Raw genomic sequence first — 21507 nt, 5'->3', positions numbered from 1 at the left:
CTGGAGGATAAAGAACAGATCATCAAATGGACTGTTCAGGATGTAGACTGGGGACACCCACAATGACCCTCCGCTCCCACAATCTTGTTCTCTTTACCTTTCTCACATGGGGTTTTTTTTTTTTTTTTTTTTTGAGACGGAGTCTCGCTCTGTCCTCGAGGCTGGAGTGCAGTGGTGCGATCTCAGATCACTGCAAGCTCCGCCTCCCGGGTTCAGGCCATTCTCCTGCCTCAGCCTCCCGAGTAGCTGGGACTACAGGTGCCCACCACCACGCCCGGCTAATTTTTTGTATTTTTAGTAGAGATGGGGTTTCACTGTGTTACCCAGGACGGTCTCGATCTCCTGATCTCATGATCCGCCTGCCTCGGCCTCCCAAAGTGCTGGGATTACAGTGTGAGCCACTGTGCCCGACCCTTTCTTACATGTTTTAAGAAATATTTTAAAGCTTTTGTTTTTGAAAGCTTTCCCTTCACAACTTTCCTCCACTTTCCATGTTTTGCCTCCTCGAGTCCCTTCATTCATTTCTAGTCATCTTTCAAGGGCCATTCATGTTCTGTTCTTCTCAGTCAGACTGTCCCTAACCTCAATAACCTACAGGGATCCTTCCAGGGGATCCTTCCCACCTCTCAACTCTTAGAGTTATTTATTGTTTCTACTGCAAAAGAAATATCTTCTTATTCTACTTATTTTAACTCCCCAGGTAACTCCAAAGATGATCAGCTAGGTTTAGGACTTGTTGGTATAAGTCTTGTCTCATGGTGAGGAGAGACTATTTTCAGCCTTTTAAAATTCCTTATTGTGGCTGGGCACTGTGGCTCATGCCTGTAATCCCAGCACTTTGGGAGGCTGAGGCAGGCGGATCACTTGAGGCCAGGAGTTCAAGACCAGCCTGGTCAACATGGTGAAACCCCGTCTCTACTAAAAGTACAAAAATTAGCTGCGCGTGGTGGTGTGCGCCTGTAATCCCAACTGCTCAGGAGGCTGAGGCAGAAGAATCCGTTGAACCCAGGAGGTGGAGGTTGCAGTGAGCTGAGATCGTGCCACTGCACTCCAGCCTGGGCGATGGAGCGAGACTCTGTCTCAAAAATAAACAAATAAATAAAATAAGATAAAATAAAATTCCTTATTGTTCTCAATTAGACATGTTAATTAATGGCTGAGTAATGTATATGAGGACAGGAATCTACAAATATAAAAGCCTGAAGCTTTAAAATGAAATCTAAAGCTTTAAAATAAAATCGATTTAAGCTACTTAATATTTGGCAATAATTAAAATAGACATATTAAATGTGATCCTTGCAATAATCTTTATTTTAATTTTATGTATTTTTTTTTTTGAGAGTCTCCCTCTGTCGCCCAGGCTAGAGTGCAGTGGTACGATCCTGGCTCACTGCAACCTCCACCTCTTGGATTCAAGTAATTCTCCTGCCTCAGCCTCCCAAGTAGCTGGGACTACAGGTGCGCACCACCACACCAGGCTAATTTTTGTAGTTTAGCAGAGACAGGGTTTCGCCATTGCTGGCCAGGCTGGTCTTGAACTCCTGACCTCAAGTGATTGGCCTGCCGCAGCCTCCCAAAGTGCTGGGATTACAAGCTCGAGCCACCGTGACTGGCCTTAATTTTATTAATCGGAACACTAAAAAAGAATTTTTTTTAAAAAAAACACACAGATGGTTGATATAATGAATCTTTTAGAAAGATTTATTAAAGCTTAAAGAATCAAGAGGGGATGAAAGAGAGTCTACTATACAAAAGGTGGTAAGTAGCAAATGGCCTAGGTTAAAATTATATTTTCTATCTGATTGATTCTTTAAAACATTCTCTATGGCTTAAGTGCTTTATAAACAAATAAAAACTTTAGAAAACACTTTCAAATACAAACAGGTGGGCCCATTTGTGGTATAGGTGCAAATAACAATAAAACTGATAGCACTTAGGATCTTCCATCACCATACAATTTTACTCTAAGGCGGTCAATGTTTAACACATCCTTTAAAGTAATGTGAAGTCATAAATACACCTTAAACATTTATTGAATAACATTTCATTAAGTACTTGACCTTATCAATTTAAAAAGAACTTAAAAATTACATAGCAATAAACCACAATAAAGAAAACTAAAAAGACTTGAAGTTCCTGGTCGAGATCAACCTCTAGAACCTTTGTTACAGTAAGTTCCTGAAAGAGTTGTGTAGAATAACCAAAGGCAGTAAAGCATGGTACAACATCCTCATTTTCAGAATTCCTTACCAAGGACATCCTGTGCAGACTTTCCCAGACTGCCCTGTTCTCCCATACACAGCAGCTCTATCCAAGAGCACATTTGCTTCTGTGGATATTTTATTGGTTGGGTAAAGGACGAGATAGCATCTCACTCAGTGCCTTGCCCATAGCACAATTCTGCAAATATAATACCTGCTGGCCTGAGTCAAAGTGCTTCAGTGTTCATTCTAAGATAACCCCCACCAGTATTGCCCTCAGTGCATTGTCATGTATTTCCCAGCAACCTCATTCTTTCAAATAAGCTCAAGGGACATCACTCTTTCACTGTTACTGTTACTCTGTAGTCCTCTCTAGAAGCTCAATGTCTCAGCTCTGTTTACTTAGTTCCCCTTCTTCTGTCTTCCCCATTTTAGTGAATGGCATTACCATCTACCCAACCAGTTGCTCAAGCCAGGAAACTGAAAATCAGTTGTGATTCTTCCTCCCTTTGCCCCTCCGATATCCAATCATCCACCAAATCTAGTAGATTCCACCTCCTAAATCTCTCTAGAATGAATTTATTTCTAAATCATGGTTCAAGTTATCACATTTCTCACTTGAACTACTGCAACAAGCCTTCTAGTGTTCTTCCTATCTACAACGGTCCTGACCCAATTCAGTCTACTCTCCACAATGCAAACGATGAAATTTCCTAAAATGTTTCTTACTGCGGTTTTTTTTCTGCTTTAAAATTTATAATCTCGCATCAATTAGGATGCCTACTCTTAAGAAAAAACATAAAATAACAAGTGTCGGCAAGGATCTGGAAACACTGGAACTTTTTGCACTGCTGGTGTAAAATGGTGCAGCCACTATGGAAAACAGTTCCTCAAAAAGCTAAAAACAGAATTACCATATGCTCCAGCAATTCCACTTCTGGTCTGAGCATATACCCAAAAGAACTGAAAGCAGGGACTTGAACAGAACCCAAGCTCATAGCAGCATTACTCACAATAGCCATGATACCTGAAAGATGGAAGTGTCCATCAATGAACTGATAAAATATATTATGTAATTGATAAAATGATAAAATGTAACTGATAAAATGATAAAATGTAACTGATAAAATGATAAAAATATAACATATAAATATACAATGGAATATTATTCAGCCTTAAAAAGAAAGGAAATTATGACACATGCTACAACATGAATGACCCTTGAAGACATTATGTGGAGTGAAATAAGCCAGACAAAAAAAAAGGCAAATACTGTAGGATTCAACTTATTTGAGGTATCTAGAGAAGTCAAATTCATGGAGACAAAAAGTAGAATAGTGGTTGCCAGGGGCAGGTAGAGTTATAATTTAGTGAGTATGGAGTTTCAGTTTGGGAAGATGAAATAGTTCTGGACAAAGGTAGTAGTGATGGGTGCACAACAAGGTGAATGTACTTAATGTCACTAAACTGTATACTTAAAAATGATTAAAATATTAAGTTTTATGTTATGTATATTTCACCACAATAAAAAAAATCACAAACATACACAAATCTATAATGGGTCCTCATTAGCCTCAGGATGAAATCTAGAGATTGCCTTAATGTGGTTCACAATACCCTTCAGGATTTAGTCCTAGTATACCTCTCCTCTTGCTACCGTTCTCTCTCCCACTAGGGTCCAGCCATATTGACCTATGCTGGAGCTGAGCTCACACCACCTTGTAAAAGTATTTGCACAAACTGTTCCCTCTGCCTAAAAGACAAGCCTCTTCAATTCTCTCTCCATCTGTAACTTTTCTTCATCTTTAGCCCTGTGTATTCCTTCTTGATAGTACTTACCACAATACTGTACCTGCCTATTTGCTTTACTGGCTCCCTTCCTACCAGTTTATAGCTGTATGAAGGCAAAAGAATGTCTCAACTTGTTTGGAATTATATCTTCGGTGCCTGGCACATACAAGAATTCAGTAAACATTGTGGATTATATAAGTAAATGTAGAAAATAGCAAAGTAATCATTGAGGCACAATAAAGTATGTAACACACACAAATGGACACATACCATTCCTCTGCAGGCATCTTTAAAATATTTTATGTCTGTTACGAACAGATAACTAAAAGGCTCAAACTCTTTTTTTTTTCTTTTGAGACGGAGTCTCGCTTTGTCACCCAGGCTGGAGTGCAGTGGCGCGATCTCAGCTCACTGCAAGCTCCGCCTCCTGGGTTCACGCCATTCTCCTGTCTCAGCCTCCCAAGTAGCTGGGACTACAGGCGCCCGCCACCACGCCCAGCTAATTTTTTTTTTTTTTTGTATTTTTAGTAGAGACGGGATTTCACCGTGTTAGCTAGGATGGTCTCGACCTCCTGACCTCGCGATCTGCCTGCCTCCACCTCCCAAAGTGCTGGGATTACAGGCATGAGCCAACATGCCCGGCCAAGGCTCAAATTCTTGAGATAAAATACTAAATATAAAAAATTTTCTTCATACTAATCTACTTTCTTCTACAAATTTTTTTGATGGACAGTTGTGGAAATTTTAAAGTTAATGTTTTTCAAATTAAGTATGAGTGTTTTTATTTCTCTCATAACTTTTAAAATGTAAACATTATATAGTTCAGCCACTGCCTTTACTTCCAAGCAACTTCTCCATGGGTCTCAATTCCCTTTAAAATAAAATACTATTTTTCCAGAAGGCAGTTAGCTTTTCATCATTCTTTCTCTTTAGATAACATACAAAGACAAATCCTATATGGACAAGTCTATGGACCCAGTGCTCACACACAGTCTCAAGTCAGTCCACCATGATTGCAAAAGCCCCGGTTCCAACAATGACCCCACAACCAAGGGTAGTGACGAGCTCAGCCACCTGCCTATTAGTTTGTTTTTTTAATGCCATTCTATTTCAAGTGTACACAGGGATCTCACTGCTTTTGAATTAGGTCAGTGAGAAATGCTAAGTCAAAATCCTGAAAATCTTGGCACAACCTTCCATATTGAAAGAATTGGTTACTTGTTCACAGTTTTATGTTGTAATTTTTTAAGAGGAGGTATCAGCTTCAAAATGCAGAAATATCTATCTTATTTCATACTTTGCAACCATATAATTTATTATTTGAAACATCAATATTTATGATAATTTAATAATCAACTGTTCACACAGTTTGATTCAAAATGGAAAGAGTCTAAAACTAGCCATGTAGCACAATGTTGTCAGGACAAATCTTCTAAGAAATGGCTTTGGTAAATGTGGTGAATTTCTTATCATAGCCTATAACTAAACGACTCTCAAAGCCAATCTGGAAAATGTATTCAGAAACTGCAGTAACATGCTGTGAAGGACTCTCCTCTTTCCCCCTCCTCACTCTTTCTTTCTGCTTTATTACGACGTTTCCCTTCCTCTCTTTAAAAAGAATGTAACCAGATAATCTCAACAATGTTCAAAACCTGATAAAGGTGAAAAGTATTTATCACTTAATCCCTTTTTGGATCTGACTTTTTTCCCTTTTTCTTTTTGTAGATACAGAGTTTTGCTATGTTGCCCAGGCTGGCATTGAAGTCCTGGGCTCAAGCAATCCTCCCGCCTCAACCTCCCGAAGTGTTGGGATTCTGTAATCTCCACAGCCATGAGCTGCAGCACCCAGCCCTGACTCTTTAATCAGAAGTGAATTTGTTACATGCATACAGTGGATTACTACTCAGCAATAAATGGAAAAACAAATACATACAATAACTAGAAGAAACTCAAAAATATTATGCTGAGCAAAAATTGCCAAACACGAAAGAGTGCATACTGTATGATTCCACTTATCTGAAGTTCTAGGAGTAGGCAAAACAAATCTATAGTAATAGAACTCAGCAGTGATTGCTTCTGGTGAAGACAGAGGGAATAACTGAGAAAGGGCATGAAGGAACTTACCTTCTGGGGTGACAGAAATGTTCTACATCAGACCAAAATATGGGTTACACTTTTGTATACATTTGTCAACACTGATCGAACTGAATAATTAATCTGTACATTTCCCTGTATATAAATTATACCCTTATTTTAAAGAGAATGCTCTTTTTCTAGTTAATTAAACTTTTTATTACTTAAAAATGTGAACTAATACTAGGTCTCTAGAAGGTACTTAGTATTTTGTAAAATATATTACCATTGCTAACCTATACTGAATGCAACTTAACTTACCCATGGAAAAAATAGCTGAAAATCATACATATGAGAAACTATGGACTGAGGTGGAAATAAGCACCGGCAATGATATTGATTTTTCTAGTACTTTTCAATGTACCAGATCTAAAAATGCTTTACAAAAAATATTTTTAAAAGTCCCGTGCTACAATTTACAGGTTTTATCTGCTATGAATGGAATTGCTACTTTCATTTGATCTCAGCATACCACATAGTCACCAAAACACAGGAATAGAAATGTTGAGTACAGCCATAAGGCAGCATGAGGAGGCAAGGTGTTTTTGTTGTTGTTGTTGTTGTTGTTGTTGTTGTTGTTGTTTTTGGAGACTGAGTTTCACTCTTGTTGCCCAGGCTGGAGTGCAATGGTGTGATCTCGGCACACCACAACCTCCACCTCCCAGGTTCACGTGATTCTCCTGCCTCAACCTCCTGAGTAGCTGGGATTATAGGCATGCACCACCACGCCCAGCTAATTTTTTGTATTTTTAGTAGAGACGGGGTTTCTCCATGTTCGTCAGGCTGGTCTCAAATTCCCAACCTCAAGTGATCCGCCCGCCTCGGCCTCCCAAAGTGCTGGGATTACAGGCGTGAGCCACCGCATCTGGCCGGCAAGGGGTTTTTTACTTCTTTTTCATAAATGTTCACCACTATCAATAACAGCAAATAAATGACTGCTGTTTGGTCTCATCATAAATATGCTTCCCATGTACAATAACAGAAATTGCTAACAATAAAACTTTTTGTTGAATTTTATAACTCAAGGTCTAGCAGAAATTCCTAACCAGTTTGCAGACAGGGAAAGGGGAAGGGAGGATTTGACTAACAAGTCAGTGGATAAAATCGATATACAGTATTATTTTATTTGCGTTTTTGTTGGCTTCACACAATCCACAGAATATGCGTTTTCATGTTTTCTTTCTGTGCCACATTTTTCTCCTCTCCTTTCAGGAAAATAAACACAAGCTGTCATGTTCACGTGGCATTTAGTTGAATGCTAAAAACAAAACTTTCGGATCACTTACCTTATGTTGGCTATGTGCTGTTGCACAGGCTGATGCTGAAAATGGTCAGGCCACGGATGATGCAGGCAGAAGGATGGAGAGGGCTGAAGACAGCACGTAGTCTGATACACAGGTGAATGATTTGGACAAAGAGATGCAGAATACTCGGAGTGTGGCTGCATGCAACACGAGGCCAAAGCAGAGGGTGCTGCGGGGCCAGCCTCGGGATGGCACTCTTGGTGACTGCTATGGCTAGTCAAAGGGTGATGGTATGGGCAAGGATGGCAGCATTGGGGTAACATCTGAGGCATTCTTTGGTTGTCTAAAGGCAGAAAGGATGATTTGACTGTGCCATTAAGTTGCAGGCATCCATTTGGACTCACTTTTGTTCTTGTTGCTTCTTTGGGTGTGAGCTGCTGGGCTGCATGGTCTCCATCACAGGGGGTGAGGGGACTCGGGTTAGCAGCACTGGTTGCGATGCTGCTGTTGCTCAGAACCACAAAATCATTGTTTCCATTGCTCATAGCCATGCTCCAATTTCTTGACTCTAAGTAAGAAAATCATAAAATCGCCCAGTTACAGTCAGGCAGGCAAATATGTAGGAAAGACAAGTATGATATTTAAAAACAGCTCATTGAAAATGAGGGTTCTTGAAGAGTTGTGAGACAGTGGTAGAAATTCGGCAGCATCTGTGATGGAACCAGCCAACACAGTGGCACTTCTCTTCTTTCCTCCAGCTATTTTAGGCACCTTAAAAACCCTCTTCTATTCCCATTGATCACTTTTCTCCTGCCCACCTCTCCTTTCAGTGCCCTTCTTCTCACCCCATCCTAGATGCACAAGTAATCAGTTAAGAACTAGACCATTTTGCATGAGAGGAGAGGATACAAATAGCATCCTTTAGCTTTTCAACAATATCATGGTTGGCTTATATGTTTTGATTTAGGAGTGATGGGCAAAATGAAGGGCCACTCTGAGGGTAATTCATTGTACAAGGTTAAAATAATTTGAATAATCTTAAGAATGTTTTGTATCTTAGAAAAATCTCAAGAATATATGATTTTTCCCCTTAGTCATTCAAGTCTGAGAATAATAAATTAAAACCAGTCAGGAAAGCTAAGAATTCTAGCAACCAAAATATCAGATGCAAAATTCTATATAATATACTACAGGTGACATTGCCAGCACATGAGAAAAATAATACTATGGGTGGGATTTGCTTCAAATGAGTTTTTTTTCTTACTTTTTTTTTTCCTTCCACCAAAAGGTTCAGGCCTTCAATATAAAGGAAGATCCTTAGATGCTCAAATTACCAGCAGCAAGTGTGTCCAATCAACGAACAAAAAAACAGACAATCTCCCTATCCCTCTGCTCACTGCACTACCCTCTGAGCAACATACACACAAAATCCGGGAATTCACAGTAAAAAAAAAAAAAAAAAGGGTCATCAAATGCTATTAGTCTATTCAACATATACATAAAAGCCAACAACAACAACAAAAAGAAAACTGTAATTTGGCTCGCTAACCCTTCTAGCATGCCATTCTCTAAGTAGACAAAACGGCTTGTGCAGGAATCTCTTTCCAGTCCTTCCCCACCTCTGGCAGACACACAGGTAATCAGAAGAAATCATCTTTTTCAGTCTGAGTACATAGTAATCTCACTGGCAAACCTGGATCCCCCATGAGGATTCCTATGTACATTTTCACCCAGTATGTAAACTGCTCAGCAGAGGCATTTGTGAGCAGAACATGCCCATACTAGGATGTAAATTTAGCATATTTACCTTTCAGACAAAATTCCTCAAACACACCCTACCCCACATACACAAATTCAGTTAAATAAACATCATGCAATAGGAATTTCTTAATAAATTGCTTAGTGGGAAGACAAAGCATTTAAAAACATCAAAATATATATAAAATCAAGTAGATGTTACTTCCCTCATTAGTCTTACATCACTTTTGAAAATGGCTTGCCAATCCCAAACTTCCTTTTACAATGACCATTGAGAGGGATTCTGAACTGTAGTAAATACAGTTGCTCTCTCCTTCATTAAATCACTTTCCAATGTTCCCAGTGTTAAACAAACATCCACTGTAAAACATTCAAAGAATATACCCAACACAGAGTAATAGTAGTTAATGTATTATCTAAACTAGCAGGAGGTAGGGTAGATATACTGACCGGCAAGAGCACTAATGTGATCCAGGAGGCAAGAACTAATCTCATCATTTTCTAAATGTGCCATCTCAGAAAGATCTGCTCATTTACGCTTCAGTTTACTGAAGAATATAACCTCCCTTTTGTTGTTAACAAAAGAAAAAGCCATATGCAAAGGTTATGAAAATAACAAAACATAAATTAAAGGACATTTAAAGAAGCACTGGATGTTTTTTAAAAAAGCTAATTGAAATTTAAGATGTTTAATTGTGTCTTAGATAATGTAGGAAACAATCACTAGATGAGATCAATGTAATTATTTCCCAGAATTAGAAACTCTCATTGTACAAGCACTCCATTCAAAGAAATCACTGCAGGCACTGCAGGTGCTCTGTCACCCAGGCTTGAGTGCACTGGTGCGATCCTGGCTTCCTGCAGCCTAGACCTCCCAGGCCCAAGCAATCCTCCTGCCTCAGCCTCCTATGTAGCTGGGACCATAGGCATGTACCATCATGTCATGCTAATTTTTAATTTTTTTGTAGAGGTGGGGTCTCCTATGTTGCCCAGTCTGGTCTCAAATCCCAGAGCTAAAGCGATCCTCCTGCCTCAGCCTCCCAAAGTGCTAGGATTACAGGATGAGCCACCATGCCCAGCCTCCTTTTTCTTTAGAACTGAGATAAATGAGGAAAAAATCCAGTCTGAGCCTAAGACGGAGGGAACTAACAGGAAAGAAGAATAAGATAGAGGAAGTATAAGTATAATAGGAGTGGAATAAGGAGTTCCTGAGAGTCTTAATACCCTTACATCTGTCAAACTATTGTGATAAGTGTAATGGTATATGATTATGAATGCAGTGATAGTAATATTTATAGTGAAAGTTTAAAATCGGTTTTGGGTAAAATATAATGAGTAACTTTAAAAGACAGCTATGTTGAGACTGGGCACAGTGGCTCATGCCTGTAATCCCAGCACTTTGGGAGGCTGAGGCAGGAGGACTGCTTGGGCTCAGGAGTTTGAGACAAGCCTGAAAATATAGTGAGACCTTGTCTCTAAAAACAATTTAAAAGTTAGCTGAGCATGGTGTTGCTTGCTTGTATTCCCAGCTACTCAGGAGGCTGAAATGGGAGGATCACTTGAGCCCAAGAGACGGAGGTTGTGGTGAGCTTGAGACACACCACTGCATTCCAGCCTGGGTGGTAGAACGAGACCCTGTCTCAAAACAAAACAAAACAAAACAAAACAGCTATTGTTGAAATCACCTGTTCTCCCAGGGCCATAACACACAGGGGAATGCAAAAAAAAAAAAAAAAAAAGGCAAGCTATTATTGAAGAATTGGCTTGAGATGTGATGGGCCCACGCCAAGATATTTTAATGCATTTCCTGCTCTTCATGAATATAACATGCCAATATGAACAAATTCAAGCTTCTAATCTCATATCCCCTATTTTACATTTTTAGCCAGCATTTTAATGTCCAGAATGATTTAGCAATTTTGGGGCTACAAGGTCTCTGGCCAAAAACCATCTTTCGATTAAATTTTAAAATATTCATTTCATAGGATTACTATGAGAATGTAAAAATGTTTTGAAAACCAGAATGGGCTATATAACACGAGAGTGTTAATACCCTTGTATATATAACACTATGTATGTATACATATATGAACACTCTTGTATAATACATAACGCAAGTAAATTAATATATTGAAGTATAGAGAGGGGCAGGGTGCAGTGGCTCACGCCTGTAATCCCAGCACTTTGGGAGGCTGAGGCGGGTGGATCACGAGGTCACGAGATCGAGACCATCCTGGCTAACACGGTGAAACCTCGTCTCTACTAAAAATACAAAGAAATTAGCCAAGCGTGGTGTCGGGTGCCTGTAGTCCGAGCGACTCAGCAGGCTGAGGCAGGAGAATGGCATGAGGCGGGGCTTGCAGTGAGCCGAGATCACGCCACTGCACTCCAGCCTGGGCGACAGAGCAAGACTCCATCTCAAAATATATATATATATAAATATATATTTAATATTATATATATTTAATATATAATATTTTATATATATTATATAATATATTATAATATATTATATTATATATAATATATAATATATATTATATTATATTATATATTATATATTATATAATATATAATATAATATAATATATATAATATAATATATAATATAATATAATATAATATATAATATATTATATATTATATTATATAATATTATATATATAGAGAGAGAGAGACATTTCCATCATACTGAAATGTAAAGAGAAAAGTGTCATCAGAGTTCATATGATTAGATGGTTCAAAATAATGACATCCGACTCTTGTTTGGAACTCAGGAAATATACAACTATAAAACAAATGGAAAAATAATGCTTCAGACAAAAAGTTGCATCTCATTGAAAATGGTATTAGGATTATGATAATTTCATTTGTCAAGAGACAATCACATATCACCTAAGGACGGGGATATGTCCAGAGACATGCATCATCGGGTGATTTCACCATTGTGTGGTCATCACAGTGTACTTACATAAACCTAGATGCTGTAGCCACAGCTAGGCTATATGGCATGGTCTATTGCTCCTAGGCTACAAACCTATACAGCATGTTACTGTACTAAATACTGTAGACAACTGTAATGCAGGTATTTGTCTACCACACATATCTAAACATGAATAATAAAAAAATGATAAACACATCTAAACATAAAAAAGGTAATGTGTTGCACTCCAGTGTCACCATGGCTAGGCCATAGGAATTTTTCATCTCCATTATAATCTTATGGGACCAACATGGTATATGTGGTCTGTCACTGACCTAAATGTCTTTATGTGGCACATGACTGTATCATACACCAAAATTAATGACACACAATTTGTACAAAGGATGCAATCAAACTAGATAGCTCCCAGAATACAAATAGCATTAAGAAAATCTCAGCAGCTACTTGGAAATGGCGGTCAGAACTGCTAGTGTGGCCAGAAAACTGCCAAGGTAAAATCTAAATGTACTGTTGAAGAGAATACACAGACCTGTTCCAATTACCACAGTAACCACTTAGCAAAGCCATCACTATCCTTAACAAACACAGGGCTCATATAGCCTGAAGGAACACCATTTTCATCCCCATCAACTGTTACAATTGTACACCCCTTGGCTACTTCCAAAGCACTTTCTCACAAATGATCTCACTTGAGTTGATCCTCCTAATAGCCCTCTGGAAAAACAGGGGTGGCAGGCGTTACCACTCCATTTTGCAGGAGAAAACAACATAGAGATTCTAAGTAAGGTGCTCAAAGTCACATACTGATGACAAATGGTGAAGCTAGGAAGCATGATGCCAAGGTCTTGAGAGCTTTCTGATAAACTGTATTCTGTACACTCAGATGATGTATTTTAGAATAACTCTTTGCTTCACCAGATTCCTAATACCAAACTTCAGAATAAATGGCAAGACTGGATCACCAACAAGATCCCTTGTTGTAGCCAACCACCTTTTTCAGAAGAGTCATGCTCCCTAGAGCAGTTTCATTAGATAAATACAAAACACTAAACCAGTGCCTCCAAATACAAGGATCACCTAGAGATGCAGTTAGAATAAAGATTTGATACAATACATCAGGGGTGGGGCAACAAGCCTCCGACAACATGTCCATACTGCTGATACCTAGAACACATTTTGTGTAGCAAGAGAAAACCACAAACTAGATGGGGAGACTACAAGAGAATTATGCCTCAGTTATGGCAAGATATACACAATTAAAGCAGAATGAAGAAAAATAAGTAGGGAAATGATAACAGTCGACAGAAATAAAGGCCCATTTTTCGATTTAAGGCAAAGAAATGTAACAAATTTAACAACAGAGGTTCTAATTGATAATCAAGTTTAATTATGGCTTGTATCATGACTCCCAAACTGTTTTTTGTGCATGCAAATAACAGCTGTTAAGATTTTGATCTTTTTAGTGCAACTCATATAAATGGACTGAAGCACCCTGCCTAGTTAACTGAGATACATTTGTTTCCCTTTCAAGTAGCACTAGGTATTAAAAGATGGGTATATAAAGAGACCTTAAGTCTTTCTTCACATCAGGTATCTTTCTTCACATCAGGTATAAAGGCAGTCTGGGGATACCTGTATCCATTATTTACCAAACTTGTTTTAATATGAAATGGTTCCTCCACAATTCCTTCATGCTTATCCTAAAATGATGGACTAATTTCTGATTACTGGTACCACGTTGGCCTATTAATATTTAGTGTTATGGCCAGAGAAATAAATAGCTGCTCTAAATGCCAAGAGAAATTGATAAAGAACTATAGTTGGGCTATGCAGAAGCCAAATCAGGCAAGTATTGTCTCTACGAATATTTTTCCCTTCAAAGGGCTATTAAAATTTTTTTTTAATCATCTCACTATGTCAAGCCACTTTTTTCACAATACCCCTATGAATTTATTATTAAACCCATTACAGAGAAAACTGAGAATCAAAAATATTAAAGTAGCTAATCCAAATCGCATGATTTAATCTCAGACCAGTATGACTCTAAAGGTAAGGCTTTTCCACTACCTCAAGATGCCTCTAGAGCAATGCCAAGTCCAACTAGCTTTTACAGGACCACAAGAGGCTACTGACGTAAAATTGTGTCTGAAGGTCCACATGAAAAATAGCCTATGAATTCGATATTTCCCAAGATAGTTTTAAAAGGTACAATTCAGCATTTAAGAGTGCCAGAGACATACTTCACTAAATTAAGGAAAGGTGTTATCCATCCATATATCATATTATGCAAACTTAAAAAAGCAAGACAATGGATTGATCTTTGTTGTCATATAGTATACTGACTATTTAAGAATAATGTAATTGTGACCTGACAGCAAAATCTGTATCTTTAATGAAAGAATCAGACACTTTTAAGGAACTAGAAAGGATGGTCTTAAATAAAGAAATATAATCTTCTTCCCTCCTGAGACAAATTACATTTTCTTATTTTTAAGTTTGTAAACTTTCTACTATTAAACTCTCCTTCATGAGAATACTTATAAATAGCTTCCCCAAATCACTTGTAAACATTTTATGTATTGCAAAGGCATATACAAAAATAAGGTGTTAATTCTAGTATTCCCCTTAAGCATAAACTGTAATAAGTTGAAAGCCATTTTCCCAAAGAAATAAACATTATATATTTGAAGATGTATACCACTAAATATTTCATAAGAGCCTACTAGGTATTAGTTAGCTCTCTGCCAACTAGGAGAAAGCGAACTGAGTTCCAGGAAATATGAAAATGAAGGTTAGCATTCTTTTACAGTGAGAACATACTGTTCTTATTATTCAATTTATGGGTAGTTTCAACTTATGATAAGCACCACCTTTGAAAATGAAATACACCTAACATTTTTAGATAACCTCTATTAATATGATTACATACATGATATATATTGACAGAGGAACTAAGATATATGGATACACTGTAAATGTTTTGTTTCAATATTCATGGTATTCACAAACAACTTAATGATACAGAAGAAAAATTAAAGTTTCCAGATAAAGTTTCCCCCTAGAGTTACAACAAAAAACATGAATGTAAAATAACCTTAACGATATTGCAGTGTATCTGCCATAGCAAATCTGAAAGCCCTACCTTTGGAAAGCAGTATTACTGCTAGAAATGAGTTAGGTGGTAAAAGCAGAAATTTTCATATGTAGAGGTGAGTGATAGAAATTTCAGGGTTGTAGAAACATCAATTTCATTTTTCTCATTTTGTTTTACATCCAATGTACCTTTGGTCTATGTGGGAACAGAAATGTGGGTATAAAATGAAGTTTATCTCTTTCAATCTCAGGTAAATGATATCAGTGATATCCTTCATTTAGCATAAACACTTATCTTCCTAAATACATATTTCAAGAGCACTCTCACAATATTGCAATTATCAAAGCACTTTTCAGAGATCTCTTTTCCAGGTTCATCCACAAAAATTATCTTTCCATGTAATATTTACCACTTCTCTCCACACTCATGTTATAAGTACTGTGCCCATAAGCATCAATGCTGGAAAGAAAGAGGTAGGGAAGGCTTCTCATAGCTTTGCGCTCCTCTTTCAGATGAGTTTAAATTCCATTAAGCTGCACTAATTTCTTTTGAACCCTAAGTTTGGAGAATTATGTGAAATTGTATAACCAAAAATATACAAAATAAAACTAGAGAAACTTTCTATAATCAGGGATGTCAAACAATGGTCACTTTAAAAAAATTCTACAAAGTTCTCCTATATAAGTAGTTATCTAACCCCAAAACTAGCCAAAACATTTAACTAGACTCTGCTACAAGTCTTAAGGTATGCATTAAATATGAATATTAATAAAATTACAAGTCTATCACAGCAGTCTCATCCCTGGCTGCACATTAGAATCACTTTGGTAATACTAAAAAAATTATGATAAAAGGGTCCTGGCCCCAGAGGTTGAGGTTCTGATTTAATTCATATTGTAGTGAAGTGTGGACATTAGCATTTTTTAAAGCATCCTGGGTGATTTTAACATGCAGTCAGAGCTGAGAGCCACTGATTTATACTTTATATAATTAATGCTGATCAATCTATAAGAGCAAGCAACTGCCACTCAAAATATTCAACAGTCTGAAAATATTGCTTGAAATGCAGAATATTGCTGCATATTAGAAAACAGTTGGACCTGGTACTCTAAGTTTAAACTATCTTTACTTTTTTTTATTGCTCTTGTTACAATGAAAAGAGATTTCATCTGCAGTACTTCTTAAGCTGGAAGGGTGGGGACAAGGGTGCAGCAAGGAGAAAGCCTTGGTAAGATATTAGCTCAAGCAAGACAACAGTGCAGACTTTATGTGGAACAATGTCGTGGAAATGTGAAACACCTTGCCATATAGCCTTTATTATTTATTGATCTTTTGAAGAAAATTTGGGAAGTAGCTAATTTGACTAATGAGTTTATTTAACACTCAAGAAAAAGTACATCCTCAATGTCTGGTCAGTCTCTAAAATGAAGGCTCAAGATCCTCTAATAAAAGAGCATGTTCCCTAAAGTTCCATGCCAGGAAAAAGAAAAAAAGATTTCTGGTGGCATTTTAAGCATCTTAAACTTCCAATTCTAGGGTTAGACAGCCTGCAGATAGCAGGACTGTTATTTAGCCTCACATCCCCACCAAATAAGAATTACAAGATGGTTTGTTAATAAACAGGATCCTTAAGATGTGATAGGTGTGTCTTTAGGCCATGAGATTTCATTTGAAACTATTTTGTCTCAACTAAAATCACAAAATGGGCAGCTTTACAACTAAGCAATCTATCTGTATCACTATAGCTCTTCCCCAGTAGAAACAGGATCATATTACTGAGCTTAACAAATGTTGTTGAACACATCACAAGCATGTCTAAAAGATACCATGGATGTTTAATACTTCACACATGTCAAAACCTCAAAACTTAGCAGCCCAAAGGAAAAAAAAAAAAACATAACTGAGGTAAATCAAACTAAGAAAATTTTACTCCCCCACATTGTTAGGCAAAAGAATGTGAGAGAATTTTAAAAATGTCCTTCATAAAGCCAAAAACTGAGATCAATCACCATAAAGCACTTAAAAGTTGTTTGATTTAGATGGTAGTGTGTTGTTTTTTAATACCACACTTAGAATTATCTAAACTTTTCCCACAAATGTTTAGTATCTAATACCAGGCCCCACTCCCTGCTGTTTTGTGAAGTTTGAGAAGCAGCAAATCAAATTTCCTAGAACAGCTCCCCAAATGGGTTCTTCCCTGCAGAGTCCAGCAAATAATGTCTTATGAGTATCCTTTAGTCTACTGAGCAACTTGGGAAACAACACTCAAGGTATTTGTATAAAACACAGTTAAAGAGAACTCTGAGATTTGCTTCAAGCTTAGAAAAACATCAAATTTATAAAGACTTTATTCTTACTTGAATTGAATCAGTAAATTAAGTCTTAATAAGGGCCTGGGTGCAACTTTTATAAATCTTTCTCTATTCCTTAAATTATTACTATAAATGCTTATGAATTCTGCTATTTGCTTTCTTGTATATATTAGATGAACTGAAATTACATTTACTATTGTGTGGGATTCTTGTTTGCTTACAAAAATAATTAAATCATATTTTTCAATTAAATGTCCTTATTTAGCAATCATTTTGGTAAGCACCTACTATCTTCCTTATACAGTTTTCTTGGAATCTAAATATGAGCCTGTAATACATAAGCCTGTTTAATACTGATTAAAATAAGAGAATAGAAATTAAGATGGAGAGAACAGAAAGCCACCACCTTCTCCAAGTCTAGCTTTTCTAATCTTTTTTAGTTGCTCTGTCTTATATTTTTTCCAAAAGGCTGACAGGCTAAGGAGCTCATATGTGTTGATCCTAAACAACTCAGTTTTGCTTCCTGTGTCAGAATGTAATCAGGAATTGTATTTTTTCAAAAATAGGAAATGTTCATATCATCTGTATGTTAAGGCTGTCCATCATCCACACTGAGTTATAAGAATCATACAGCAAGAATGCTCAGATCCAGTCCCAGAACTCAAAGCAGTTAGAACAGAAGGTAAAGAAGTGATGCATAGCAAACACTGAAAAGCAGATTTCCCCAAAAGGCTCCACTGGTTCAATATAAACTGCAAGGCAGGTGAGACTACATTTAAATTTTGGATGAATCCACTTTATAATACATATTTCCCAGACTGAATTAAGGTAAACATGTATTTTCTAAACTACTTTGTAGGTCAATCATTTCAGACACTTAAAACATTACACATTTTTTCATAATCAATGCAAATAGTTCATGATCACAAGTCTAAAACTGAGGTCTAAGATGTGAGCTATATGAAGCATAGAAGATACATAAAAATATCTTTTTTAATACTAAAAAGTCCTAAATAAAGTAAAATCAATAAAATATCCCAATATTTGATACGTTGGCAATGAAAGCAATCTAAGATAATCTATTGGAGATGCAAGACTAAAAAATACATGAAAGAATGCAAAATGTTTTAACATTTTAGAAAGTAGAAATGTGTCGCCAGATATTAAAACCATGGGAAGCAGAAAACCCACTACCTGCAAATGAAACACTCATAAATTTAGAGCTTATTTACACAGTTTAGTGATTTCCCAGCCAACAAAGGGAACTGTAATTTTCTTAATTATAAATATTATGATCTAAAATAACCTTCTTGTGGGTAAAAAGGACACATTTCCTTCTTCTTCGTTCAACAAGAATACCTATTTGTAAAATTTTTTTAACAAATTGTAAAGTATGTTTTCTATTTCTTGCATTATCATTGAATAAAGGCATTTATGGTCAGTGATGTGCATGAAATATCTCAGTTTTCACTAAATTTCTCTGTTTAATTTTTTAATGTATATTTTACACCAAACATAAACATATTTCACATTAAACTAATTTGAATTTTTCCACCAGTTGCAAATAAATTATCCATTCTCATTTTAAGCAAAAGTGAATACAGCAAATATATTTTGAATTCTACTTTAAGTAGTAAATCCAATCATATGCAGTCACTATTGTAGTTACCATGTAATGCATGAAACATTTAAACAACTAAAAATATAGCTTGAAGGCCTGTACCAAGCTGTGTATCTGAAATGAACTCTGATAAGAATTACTTGCTGTTGAAGTTTAGTTCACAAGAGGGTATCTTCACCAAACTACTCTCTTTATATGAGGGAAGATGCTAATAATTTTCTATTTTCTTATAATATTTAATTCACAAAAGTGACTAATGTGATTCCTACAACTCTACATTTATTTTTCTATCACCTGGTAATGGCAAGCACATATTTTCAAAATTTTCTGTTTTAGATAGTAGTTAAATAAGAATCTCAAAGTGTAAAACAACAAACTTCCTTATAGCTTAGGTTTCCTTCCAACTTCACAAAGACATGACATTTTAATAAACTTAAGAAATGGCTGGCCTTACCTTACTGTGCTAGACTACAATTTAAATAAACTTCACAAGATTTTAATGTGTTAAAATGCCAAATGCCGTTCAAAGTTTACACTGAAAAAAAAACAAAACAGTGAGCTGGAATTTTAAATACAATCCTAGAAACAAAGTTCAGTTTTTAAATACATTCTCCTAAAATAACAAATTCACACACATTTCTCACACACATATTCACACAGCAAGAGAAAATGTATTACCTTTATGTTAAAAGAGGGAACTTCTCTGGCTCAGTTTGGTGCAAATGATTGCAGTAGCAACAGCGGCAACTGACTGCAGGATCACAGCACAGCAGAAAGCAATGAGTTGGCAGGCGCAGCTCCACAGAGCGGCAGGACAGACTGAATGACAAGCGCATGCAGATTGCTTTGAATTAGGCATGTTAAGAGGCTGGAACTTTCAGTGTTTGCTCTCCAATAGGACAGGAGAGTTTTTCTCCTACTTAACCCCTTGGGGCAAGGTCTTAATAATGGTAACAGCTGGCATACAGAGGGGCTTGATCTGAGCACAAGGTCAGCAAGCCAGGATATGAAGGTGACATGTAATTTCTAGCCTTTTCCTGCTTCCACAGGGAAACTGCATGAAGGACTGTTTTTAGTTATAACTTCCTTTGATCTTTTGGATTTTAAGTTACTTAGTAGATTAAAGCCATGTTAGCTGATATTATTTGCTTGCTTAGCCTGACTTAAGTGTTACAGATTCAGTTTTCTAACACACAGTGCTACTACATTTAAAATAACACAAATAAACACCAATCTGCATTTATTTCCAAGTTCCAGGGATTCTTGTTTTCTTTCACAAAATGGCTCAAGATCCTACTTTTAGGACAGAAAGTTCATGGTTTTAAAAAGAGGTAGAATCTTCTTTTAAAATGTTAGAGTAGTTTTAAGTGTTTTTCAATTTTCCAAACAAAAACAGCAGTTTGTTAAATAAATTTGACACTGCTTTTTATAAACGTATGGCCCTCATGATGCCAGTATTTAAAATCCCACAACCACAACATAAAAATCTCTTAAATACTACAAACAAATGCTTTAAATTTACAAATGACATCCCTTAGCAAATAAGTTATAATTTATTGAAACCGTGAAATCTAAATCTTCATGACTTTGGTAATAAAAATATGTATGCAATTCTTGTAGCAGGATGTACTGAGTAACTATATGAGGACAGTAGTTTCAAAAATTTCAAAAGCATAAACAAAGAAAAAAAGATAAAATTGGACTTCATCAAAATAAACTTTTGAAGATCAAAAGACATTATCAAGAAAATGAAAACACTCACAGAATGGGAGAAAATATTTGCACATCATATATCTAAGAGTCTAGTATTCAGAATATATATTTAAAAGCTCTTACAACTCAACAATAAAAGGACAAATAATCCAATTTAAAAGAGGTAAAGTGTTTGAATAGACACATCTCTAAAGAAGAAATACAAATGGCCAATATGCACATGAAAAGATGTTCAACGTCATTAGTGATTTAGGGAAATACAAATCAAAACCACTTATAAGTGGTATCTTATTAGATACCACTTCACATCCACCATTCTGTTTCAAACAAACAGAAAATAACAAGTGTTGTCAAGGACATGGAGAAATTGGAATCCTTAAACACTGCTAGCGGGAATGTAACATGCTTTAGCTTCTGCAAAAAAAAAAAAAATAGCTTGGTAATTCCTCAAAATATTAAACATAGAACTACCATATGACCCAGCAACTACACTCCCAGTACAGTTGATCCTCATTATTTGTGGATTCTGTATTTGCAAATGTGATTATTCACTATAAATTATTTGTAACCCCCAAATAATCCTCATGGTGCTTTCACAGTCATTCAGACATGTGAATTGGCAGAGCAGTGAAAAACGTGAGTCACTCAAACAAGACTACCCTCTTGTGTTTGGCTCTCATACTGTAAACAAGTCTC

General features: G+C 36.6%; 1 protein-coding gene across 4 annotated transcripts in view; it reads right to left on the bottom strand.

Annotated features, from left to right (window-relative positions):
• Nucleotides 1-21507, bottom strand: part of DISP1 (dispatched RND transporter family member 1) — a 188333-nt gene that overhangs the window by 55366 nt on the left and 111460 nt on the right. For all 4 annotated transcript variants that reach the window (XM_055372348.2, XM_055372346.2, XM_055372345.2 and 1 more), the window contains one exon: nucleotides 7412-7937. In XM_055372348.2, the coding sequence (XP_055228323.2) occupies nucleotides 7412-7920 (509 nt within the window). In that variant the 5' untranslated portion in view covers nucleotides 7921-7937. The remainder of the gene's footprint in view (nucleotides 1-7411; nucleotides 7938-21507) is intronic.

Source organism: Gorilla gorilla, chromosome 1 (assembly GCF_029281585.2).
Source record: "Gorilla gorilla gorilla isolate KB3781 chromosome 1, NHGRI_mGorGor1-v2.1_pri, whole genome shotgun sequence".
Taxonomy (NCBI): Eukaryota; Metazoa; Chordata; class Mammalia; order Primates; family Hominidae; genus Gorilla; species Gorilla gorilla.
This window is presented reverse-complemented; position numbering and strand designations above follow the sequence as displayed.